The 11,986-nt window shown below is 36.7% G+C and overlaps 1 protein-coding gene across 1 annotated transcript in view; it reads left to right on the plus strand.

The window, feature by feature from the left end:
- dmrt1 (doublesex and mab-3 related transcription factor 1) overlaps positions 1-1,840 on the plus strand; it is a 71,317-nt gene extending 69,477 nt beyond the window's left edge. Inside the window, exon 5 of the mRNA XM_060907214.1 lies at positions 1,698-1,840. Within this exon, the coding sequence (XP_060763197.1) occupies positions 1,698-1,840 (143 nt within the window). The remainder of the gene's footprint in view (positions 1-1,697) is intronic.
- Positions 1,841-11,986: the final 10,146 nt, after the last annotated feature.

Below are 11,986 nucleotides of genomic sequence, written 5' to 3' on the forward strand. Positions count from 1 at the left end.
GTTTAAAAAAATTGATAGGGAAAAAATATTCAGACACCACAAGTTACCGACATTAGTCCTTTGTTGCAAGCTATTAGCAATTACAGCTATGAGACATCGAAAATAAGAAGGAATTCGCTTTTTTCAGCATTATAGTTAAAATTTGGCCCATTCCTCTTGGCAAATCATCTTTGGCTCCTTGAAAATATAAAGATCCACAACTGATGGACCCACAATTTCAAAATTCTCCAGAAATTTTCTTGAGATTCAGTGCCCCAGTACTGTTTACAGAGAAGCTGTCCCATGTCATGATGCCCCGGCAGATTATAGTTTATAGTATAAAGGATTTATAGTAATCTGTTTTATATATTAGTGCTGTCAAAAATGTCGTGTTATTAATGCGTTAACTTGACTCAATTTTAACGGCGATAATTTTTTTATCGCGAGATTAACGCTCTGTGACATGATGCCACGCCCCGCACAGCCAGAGTCCTCTGCCCTCCCCCGAAGAGCCACGGTGCTCGGCTTACGGTAGGTTTCGTTTTCCCATCGGCGGCTCCAGCCCCACTTTGCAGTGGCTGTGACAAGACGTGTTATGTTGTGCAATAAAAAAAAAACATTGGTACAACCAGTGTTTGAACTATGCCGATATTTTCGGGGGGGGTCCCTTATTTTCCCTTGGGGGGGTGCTTGCGCTTGTCTCAGAGCGCAGATCTCCATCGCGCGCTCACTTCGGATATGCAAATGCTTCCCGTTACACATGATTGCTATGTCAATAAACATCATTTTGCCAATATTTTAGAGACCCCCCAACATTTCCCAAATCATGTTTTCAAGGGATCTCATGTCTGTTTCAGGGGATCTCGGATCCCCCAAGTACCCCCGTAGTTCAAACGGTGAGCAAGCCCATTCACTTTTTTATGCTGATAAGAGAATTACAATGGTTTTTCATGTGACAAAAATGTGCGATTAAATTGCGATTAATCGCGAGTTAACTATGACAGTCGCGACATTAATCACGATTAAATATTTTAATCGCTTGACAGCACTAATATATATATATATATATATATATATATATATATATATATATATATATATATACACACACATTCAAAATCATTCAAAAGTTTGGGGTCACTTTGAAATTTCCTTGTTTTTGAAAGAAAAGCACTGTTCTTTTCAATGAAGATCACTTTAAACTAATCAGAAATCCACTCTATACATTGCTAATGTGGTAAATGACTATTCTAGCTAAATTCTACTCAATGTCTGGTTTTTGGTGCAATATCTCCATAGGTGTATAGAGGCCCATTTCCAGCAACTCTCACTCCAGTGTTCTAATGGTACAATGTGTTTGCTCATTGCCTCAGAAGGCTAATGGATGATTAGAAAACCCTTGTACAATCATGTTAGCACAGCTGAAAACAGTTGAGCTCTTTAGAGAAGCTATAAAACTGACCTTCCTTTGAGCAGATTGAGTTTCTGGAGCATCACATTTGTGGGGTCGATTAAATGCTCAAAATGGCCAGAAAAATGTCTTGACTATGTTTTCTATTCATTTTACAACTTATGGTGGGAAATAAAAGTGTGACTTTTCATGGAAAACACAAAATTGTCTGGGTGACCCCAAACTTTTGAACGGTAGTGTATATATATATACTGTGAATAGTAGTTCTGCTGCGTTGTTCACATGTCTGAGCCTCTGTGCTTTGCAGCTTTCTCTGCTGATGGAGTTCCTGACACCAGCATGGCCTGCATGCCCATCAACCCTATGGTGAGTGCTGAGAACAAGGCAGAATGTGAGCCCGACTCTGGAGTGTTTACTGTAGACTCCATCATAGAGGGAGCTGCCAAGTAAAAGTCTCAGAGAATATACCAGCTGCACTCGACGTACCTCATGGTACTATGGGTTGTTTTTCGTGAAGAGATCAGTATTATATGGTAAAATAAGTTTTGATAATCAAGTTTAATTTTTTTGCTATTGAATATTTTAATAATTGTTTCAGTTTGGTTTCTCCCGATACCTGAAGTTTTCAGTGATTTGGATTTTGTGAAGTTTTATGAAATATTTTAAAATTTGGTTTTAGGTCAGATTCCATAAGGACCTTTTATATACCTTGATATAAATATTCATATTCATTTAGATGCCTTCATCTGTTTCAAAATCACATGACAGTTAAAGAGTTTGAGCAAAAATTTCTAAAATGTTGATGTATTTCTAATCAGACTTATTTTGATCAGTCTACAGTCAAAAAGATGTTCATTTTTTCCCCTAAAATTCAGTGTTTGTACATGAAACTGCAATTTGCAGTACATGTCAGCTTTATGACTGTTATTATTGCTTTAATGAATTCAAATGTTTCAGCATTTTTTTTTTTTTTGCCATTAATGCACAGGGAATGAGTTTCCACCCATACTGTGATATTCAGTCTCAGATCATTTTAGCATCTTTCATCCAGACAACAGGGGAGGCAGTTATGGGTTAGGATGCAGGAAGGAATACTAATGAATTATGCTTCAATCTCACTACAAACAGCGCGTTGTTTATTTATAGCCACCAACAAAAGGGCATCATTTAACTTTGGATGATTTGCATCACTATCTACCTCCTTGAATTGAGAGGTTCTTTACCACACTTTAGTTTATAAGCTTCTGCCCTTTCTTTGCAACTCTATATCACAGAGTTGTCACTGTTTGCCCTTGACAGTAATACCCCTGAATAATGTTTGATAACTTGCGTTCATTAACAAGAATACTCTACACAGCCCCAGAGCAGGACTATTTTTTAAATATATTGTGACATAATAAAAATAGAAAAAGTAGTATGTACTTTTAACACATCTGTTGCAGAAATAGATCTCTAGCATTAAACTTACACACAGTCTAAGGAAAAATATATTGTCCAGGAAAATATTTTGTAATTTATACTTTTTTTTTTTTTACTCCAAAAAATGAAATATCTTCTCATTAAATAAGGCAAGTTGGATTACACATGCAAGCCGTTATTTGTATTTTTATATTCTTAATAGGATTGAACATCCCGCTTTTTTTTTCTTCAGTTATGAACATTGAAGGTGTTATTACTTAGTTTGTTCATGTTAAGATTTACTTTCTTAATTAATACAACGCTGACTTGTGATCTGTACCACAAAATGGTTCTATTGTTTAACCACTGCACTGTGTTACTGTGACTGACTGTTATGGAGATTAATTTCAAATAGCATGTTGCAAAAGTGCCAGTTATTGTTATGTCTTAATAAAACAGCAAAGAAAGCTCATTTAAAGTACTCCGGTGTTTATGCAGCTGTGTGCCCTGGAAAAATCGAAACTGTTATTGATGACTGATATTCACACGGCTTATGAATACAGTGCACCACATAAAGCTAAAAACGAAAATTACTTGTATTTTCTTTGCCCAAGAAAACATTTATTCGATTCTGTCCCATCTGCTATAATCAATAACCTGACCATCTTGTGGTTTTTTTTTATCCTTTTTTTATTAAACACACTTAACTCTTAATTTCATCCCCCAGTGGTTTTAGTGAGAAGAATGTGTAGTTACCTATATGGCTCTGACATTATAAATCACTGCCGCAGAGCGGATCGGGCAGCAGTATCGATTGATCCTGATATATCACAGAAATTTACTGTCACTTCTGTTTTCAATTAAAGATACAATCAGTCAGATAATGACTTAATTGGATTTTACAGAAGATTGACTTTTATTGCTATGTGCTTTATGAGTTTAGTTAAGGAAGGCCCCTTCATCACGGGAGCTTGTCAGAGGCGCCCGTGTCCTTCTGTTGCTACGAGCCCAGACCGTGGGCTGAATAGTGTCGCCCAGTTTGTTTTCCTTGAGCTGCTATTGCTCCATCAATCACAGCCACCGAGTGCAAGTCAAAGCTATGATAAAGCTGTACTCATCCTCAAGATGCTTTCATATGCGTGCACACACACTCTCTCTTTCGGGTGGGGTGTGCTCTTCAGGTGCATTTTCACAGTCAGGAGTTTTGGATTTAAGGGAAGTGGAGCTCATAAAAGTGCTTGATGACAGAACGGTCTCAAACAAGGATCAGTGTAATGCAGTTCATCCTCATATATTTGCTTTAGGCTGTGGTAGAGATGTACATGCTTAAAAAAAGAAACTCCTTGAATTTGTTTGGTGAGACTCCGTAAAGAAGTTTTCTATAGAAAATTTGAGCAACTAAAACACAAATACACACTGATTGCATCAGGTATTCTGATGAGTATTTTGTTGGTTGAAAGTGTACACCGATTCTTTGGCTTTGTTAACATTTTATCCCAAATACTGATCATCTCTTAGCCTGGCACACACTCAAAAAAATAACTCGCTCAGTGAACGTAATAAAATTATGGAAAGTATTTCCACCAAAGTAAAATGCGTTAACTTAGCCAGAAACAATTTTGTTGAGTGACCTAAATGTCAACCGTGACATGTTAGACTTAGGTTCATGTAACAGACACCCATGTTGGTGTTCTGAGTGAATGACTGACCTGTGCGCATTAGCTATGACACACACGCATAAAACAAAACAAAAAACAATAACATTCAGTACAAAAGAGGCAAAAATTATACTTTTGTATTTTAGTCAAAATAGTGACAATTCTGAAGCATTTTTAAGATTAAATAAACATGTATCTAAATATTTACCTTGTTCTAATGAAATGGTTTAGTGTTGCCATATTAGAAAATAGCCTATGTGCATTTACAAATGCTTTGAGCTGGCTAAAAAAATTTCCTTGGGCTGAGAGGTTTTTGGTGTGTTTTTTTTTTTTTATATTTAATGATTGTTATTTTTTTTAATTGTGTGTGTGTCATGGCTAATGCACAGGTCAGTCATTCACTCAGAACATTCTTCATACCAATTACAGTACCTGTGCCACGCTAAGAGATGATCAGTATTTGGGATAAAATGTTAACAAAGCCAAAAATCTTCAGCTGACAATAGATGTACAACCCTGATTCCAAAGAAGTTGGGACAAAGTACAAATTGTAAATAAAACCGGAATGCAATAATTTACAAATCTCAAAAACTGATATTGTATTCACAATAGAACATAGACAACATATCAAATGTCAAAAGTGAGACATTTTGAAATTTCATGCCAAATATTGGCTCATTTGAAATTTCATGACAGCAACACGTCTCAACAAAGTTGGGATGGGGCAATAAGAGGCTGGAAAGGTTAAAGGTACAAAAAAGGAACAGCTGGAGGACCAAATTGCAACTCATTAGGTCAATTGGCAATAGGTCATTAACATGACTGGGTATAAAAAGAGCATCTTGGAGTGGCAGCGGCTCTCAGAAGTAAAGATGGGAAGAGGATCACCAATCCCCCTAATTCTGCGCCGACAAATAGTGGAGCAATATCAGAAAGGAGTTCGACAGTGTAAAATTGCAAAGAGTTTGAACATATCATCATCTACAGTGCATAATATCATCAAAAGATTCAGAGAATCTGGAAGAATCTCTGTGCGTAAGGGTCAAGGCCAGAAAACCATACTGGGTGCCCGTGATCTTCGGGCCCTTAGATGGCACTGCATCACATACAGGCATGCTTCTGTATTGGAAATCACAAAATGGGCTCAGGAATATTTCCAGAGAACATTATCTGTGAACACAATTCACCGTGCCATCCGCCGTTGCCAGCTAAAACTCTATAGTTCAAAGAAGAAGCCGTATCTAAACATGATCCAGAAGCGCAGACGTCTTCTCTGGGCCAAGGCTCATTTAAAATGGACTGTGGCAAAGTGGAAAACTGTTCTGTGGTCAGACGAATCAAAATTTGAAGTTCTTTATGGAAATCAGGGACGCCGTGTCATTTGGACTAAAGAGGAGAAGGACGACCCGAGTTGTTATCAGCGCTCAGTTCAGAAGCCTGCATCTCTGATGGTATGGGGTTGCATTAGTGCGTGTGGCATGGGCAGCTTACACATCTGGAAAGACACCATCAATGCTGACAGGTATATCCAGGTTCTAGAGCAACATATGCTCCCATCCAGACGACGTCTCTTTCAGGGAAGACCTTGCATTTTCCAACATGACAATGCCAAACCACATACTGCATCAATTACAGCATCATGGCTGCGTAGAAGAAGGGTCCGGGTACAGAACTGGCCAGCCTGCAGTCCAGATCTTTCACCCATAGAAAACATTTGGCGCATCATAAAACGGAAGATACGACAGAAAAGACCTAAGACAGTTGAGCAACTAGAATCCTACATTAGACAAGAATGGGTTAACATACCTATCCCTAAACTTGAGCAACTTGTCTCCTCAGTCCCCAGACGTTTACAGACTGTTGTAAAGAGAAAAGGGGATGTCTCACAGTGGTAAACATGGCCTTGTCCCAACTTTTTTGAGATGTGTTGTTGTCATGAAATTTAAAATCACCTAATTTTTCTCTTTAAATGATACATTTTCTCAGTTTAAACATTTGATATGTCATCTATGTTCTATTCTGAATAAAATATGGAATTTTGAAACTTCCACATCATTGCATTCTGTTTTTATTTACAATTTGTACTTTGTCCCAACTTTTTTGGAATCGGGGTTGTACACTTTCAACCAACAAAATGCTCATCAGAAAACATTCGTTACTGATACCTGATTGAGTCCATGTGTATTTGTGTTTTAGTTGCTCAGATTTTCTATAGAAAATTTCTTTACAGAGGTAATTTAGAAAATGTACAACCCTTATGCCTTCATTGCTCGTCCTTAAAAGTTCTATATAGGACGCTACAATTCTTAGTGTCGTGTTTTGTCATCTAAAACGTTCCAAATAGAACCCTTTTTGAACGCTAAGAACCTTTAAAAACCCTTTCTCTCTCTTCCCCCTATAAGTGCACATATTCTTTCAGAATAGATAGTGTACTATAGGAGTGTAGTAACTAATCACGTTTTCATATGGTTAAGCTTTCTTATCCGATGTATAACATTTACCTAACTTATGATTGCATGGTAAGCTTGTAGTTTGATTCTTGCATGGATATCACGAATGAATTCCCCCATTAATGTGTGGAATCATCGCCAAAATGTAGTATGAGAGTGCTCCTGCCTTTTTTCTTACTAGTCTTTTAAAACAGTTGAGACCAGTGGGAATGTGAAAGTGATGAGTATCCTATTGTCAGTGTTTATACTGAGATAGAGAGGGTGTGACTGGGAGGAGATGCTGCTGTCAGAACTGTAGAGATTTGGATGCTCTTAGTGCCTCGGAAATTAGCAAGACCTTTCACTGGACAGATGTCCTGCCATCACTCACAAGCCGGCTTTTGGCTGCCTGTCAGCTGGATAAACGGATTCACTCAACAAAATCGAGATGACAAGGCCACTGGGTATGATCCTTCTGTCTGCACGTTATTTTCACTAAAATGCTAAACAGCTCTGAAAATGTAGAAATATTGAAAGGGATTTATTCTATCGAAGTAGTTTTGTTGCTTCTTGGTAGCAGTAAATTTGACATGACTCTAATTAGTCTAAAATGCTGCCTTTTAAAAGTTTGAGTAACACCTAGCTATAAAAAAAGGATAAGAAATTATTAAATAGTATATATGTATTTTCTTTGCTGGTGTGCAGTAACTTATCAATCACATGGAAGCATAAACAAGATTATTTAAGGAAAAGTATGTAATGTGTGTAAAAATCAGGAACAAACAAACAAACAAAGCCCTAAAAAATTCTACTTTTTTCAGAATTAATTTTTCTAGATGTTACTGAGATGCTCAGAGAGAGCAAGCTGAGGAACGTACAGAGGTTTGTTGAGATGTTTGTTCATCTCTCTCTCTCTCTCTCTCTCTCTCTCTCGTCTCGTTTTAACTCTTTAACTCCACCCAGGGCAGCTACATTAGGTTAAAGTTGGATAACTGGGCAAGTCGTTCCATTATAGACGGCACTGCTTCCTCCCTCCCTGAATATGTTACATAGCTTTGAATGGATAATAATTTTCTTCAAATATGGTTTCAGTTGTGTAATTGAGTTTTTATTATTCTCGATATACTCTGGTATATTATATCTGGTCCCACAGCATATTTCCATATTTTTTATCACAGAACCAAAAATTGAGTAATCAAGTCATACTCATCAAAAATTAGCATAATAATAATAATAATAATAATAATAGGCTACTGAATTAAATAATGTATATCATATTTGTTCTGTGTTTGCATGGCCTGGTGTTTCATCCAGGGTGGTTTTCCAGAATAAACAATTACTAAAAGTGAATGAATGAATATTTCGTTGACTCTTAGAAACTGGACATTTATATGTACGCATATAAACTGTAGTTTTCAGCACATATATCTATAACAATAATATTTTGTAGCTGTAATCATTTGTGTGTACACTAATGATTAAAGCAGGACACTTAGTTTCCAGTGACGATGCACTGGTTTTGTTTAAGTTGAAAAATGTTTGAATTTCAGGAAAAGATTATTTCTAGAGGCTCTACAATCTGTCTTTCACCTGTAGTCCTCTTGTCTCCACATCCCTTCATTTGCACTTCAGTTTAATGAAAGATCATGTTCTACATTCAAGTGCCATTTTTCTAACATTTATAGAATCCTAGAAATGTTTGCTTTATCCACTGCCTTAAACAGAATACTGTTTACCACAACTACCAGTTATAATAAATGATTAGACATGAGTGAAAAATATTAATGCAGTTTCCACCATAGGACCATTTAAAAAAAGAATTCACTAAATAAATATTCTAATAGATGAATTTGCACTAAACCCAATACAGAGCTGAAAAAATGGCTGTGGCAGAAATTTGGCAGAATGTTTCGCCAAAAATAGCACGATTGGTTTCATCATAGGTGATTAAAATTAAATAATCTGTTTATGATGAGTATGCTTGTTTTGTATACAGATATAATCGCTGCTGTGTTTTTTGAACTTGGAAACACTTGAGGCAAATATTTGTTTGAGGAGAAAAGACGAGGAATTTTGTTAAAGAATTTTGGATGCACGACACAAACCATTTGCACTGTACTGCTTAATTAAGTAAAGAAATAAGTTAACTGATCTCTGTCTTTATTAATTCAACATTAGGGATTGCACTTGTCCTTTACTCTTAGCCTGACTAATGGCACTTTGTCTGAACCATAAATGAAATAATATCAGCTGAATTGTTATTTCTGGTTTTTAAACGTGTGACAATTAGGATATCAAATGTATTATTATTATTATTATTATTATTATTATTATTATTATTATTATTATTATTTCACTTGGATTTGGAAAGGTGTGCTTGTGGAGTGGCATTCTTCCTTATGTGTAGAAATTTGTTCTTAGTCATTGCTCAAGCTGCTTTCTTTACCAAATCAGCCTCATACTGGTGTTTATAATAATAATAATAATAATAATAATAATAATAAACACCTTAGGGTGCACTTAATTTGGAGCCAAGCTCTGTTGTACTATCCCTTTCCATGTTATATATATATATATGGATAAAGTTATGTAAAATTATTATTATTATTATTATTATTATTATTATATGTTCATGCAGGCACCTTTCTTTAATTGCACCAAAATATAAACATGCCTAGACATAGCCTAAATTATAAAGTGTTTGCTATATGTGTTTCTTTTGTATGTCCTAATATGGGCCTTTATTTGAATGCGTGTTATTAAAATATATTATTTATTGCTTATAATTTGATTTTATCATCTCATGCACTAAAATATCAGGTTCAATATTATTATTATATCATGTTTTTTTTTTTTTCCATCACTAATGTGTTTGTGACTGTCTCCTGAAGGTGTTGGTCGTCACTATTGTCGTGGACAACAAACACAATGCGTTTTATGCCCACTAGGTCTATACATAAAACGCAAATAATTTGCTCACACATGGCTGCTCGATGTGCTCGGCCCGATCCTCCCTTTCACATTCACACGCCGTATTATCGTCACCTTGAATTTTCCTCCACTGTTTTTTTCCAATTAAAAGCTTAATAGCCCTGGAGACGGAGTTCATGTGGGGAAGTTGGAGAGCGGCCCCTGTTCTCAAAGTTGTTCGATCCCATTATGTGCTTGACTAAACCCTTTTAGGAACAGAAACGGGACTCGAGCTGTACGGTGTTGGGTTTCAATGGACTCTTAACTCTGTAGACACATCTCAGCATCTTACACACTGCCGTGGTTGAAGGTGCGCTCCAGTCTTCTTAATGGATGCACCACTATGTGGAAATCCCTAAAGCACATCAGCCTACCTGAGTGAAGATTTCAGTTTATTCTAAAACATCACTATAACTCTTGACCTGTGCATATATTTCCAGATTATTCTTAATATCTGTTCCTGACTGGGAAAAAAACCATAACAGAGTGGCTCAATTAACTAGCATAGCGCTCATTGTCAGCACGGGTTAAAATTCCTCATGGGAATAAGTTCAGCACGCATTCAAATGCAAACCAGTGTATTATTTGTTCTCTGTTTAATTCGGATGCCCAGCATGTGGTTAAACAAAGTAGCTCTATACCGAGCGGCCTAATGCAAAGCTCTCAGCACTGCAGGCTTTCTGGATAAGATGATTTCTGAAATGACTGCACTATTAACACCATGTTGGACTAATTGCTTTGGATCAGGATGCTATAAAAATCCATGCAAATTGTGAACTGGCCTCTGGTTTGGGCGTGTGATTGCTTTTAAGTCATTTCATATTTGCAGTTTTGTTTGTTTCAAGTCATTTGATTTTACATTAGAACGCAAAGAAGTGGGATATTTCTGATAAAATGCTGTTATAACAAAAGGTTTCAGCTTTTGTTTGTGTGTGTGTGTGTGTGTGTGTGTGTGTGTGTGTGTACTATAAATAGGAGAAATTGCAAACTCCACACAGAAAGGTCCCCATTGGCCACTGGGCTCAAACCCAGAACCTTCTTGCAGTGAGGCAACAGTGCTAACCACTACACCACTGTACCGCCCAAGTTGTGAATATGAGATACTAAATCAGAATTATAATAAAAGTATCTCATTATGATGAGTTATTAAACCATAATTATGAGATAATGTCATCATGAGATGCTAAATCATAACTATGATAAAAGCATCTCATGATGAGATAATGTCATCATGAGATACTAAACCATAACTATGATAAAAGCATCTCATTATGATGAGATAATATCATCATGAGATACTAAATCATAACTATGATAAAAGCATCTCATTAATATGAGATATTAAGTCATTATTATGAGATAATATCATCATGAGATACCAAATCATAACTATGATAAAAGCATATCATTATGATGAGATAATATCATGAGATACCAAATCATAACTATGATAAAAGCATCTCATTAATGAGATATTAAGTCATAATTATGAGATAATGTCATCATGAGATACCAAATCATAACTATGATAAAAGCATCTCATTAATATGAGATATTGTCATTATTATGAGATAATATCATCATGAGATACCAAATCATAACTATGATAAAAGCATCTCATTATGATGAGATATTAAGTCATTATTATGAGAAACCTCATTATTATGGTGGTGGAATTGGGCTTCTATGTGTCAGTATGCTGGGGATATGTTATTTTCTTTTTCTTACATTTAAAAGAGGAAGCTTTTATTTATCACACGTACACTCAAGCAGAGTGAATTTTCTCTTCTGCATTTAACCCATGAAGCAGTGAACACACGCATGCACACACACAGGCCTCAGCCTTTAGTGCGTTAGTGGAAGGGATTCGATCAGACCTCCCTCTGCCAATCTGAACACTATATGACGTGTGATTCAAGCGCGCGCGTAAAGTTTGCTCCCTTTTAGTGAGCGCGTGTCTCTGATGGTTGTGTCGCGCGCCTGTATTGCAGGTCGGATTGGAGGGGCGGAGCCTCGGCTTTGAGTTGCCGCCTCTTTACCGCGCGCGCAGCAAAAGGGGGGAAAGGGTCCTGAGCTTGGCCCCTCCTGACACCTGACATCCCCCCCCCCCCCCCCTCCTCTTTTATCTGATGCTCTGGCAG

Source organism: Neoarius graeffei, chromosome 24 (assembly GCF_027579695.1).
Source record: "Neoarius graeffei isolate fNeoGra1 chromosome 24, fNeoGra1.pri, whole genome shotgun sequence".
Lineage (NCBI taxonomy): Eukaryota > Metazoa > Chordata > Actinopteri > Siluriformes > Ariidae > Neoarius > Neoarius graeffei.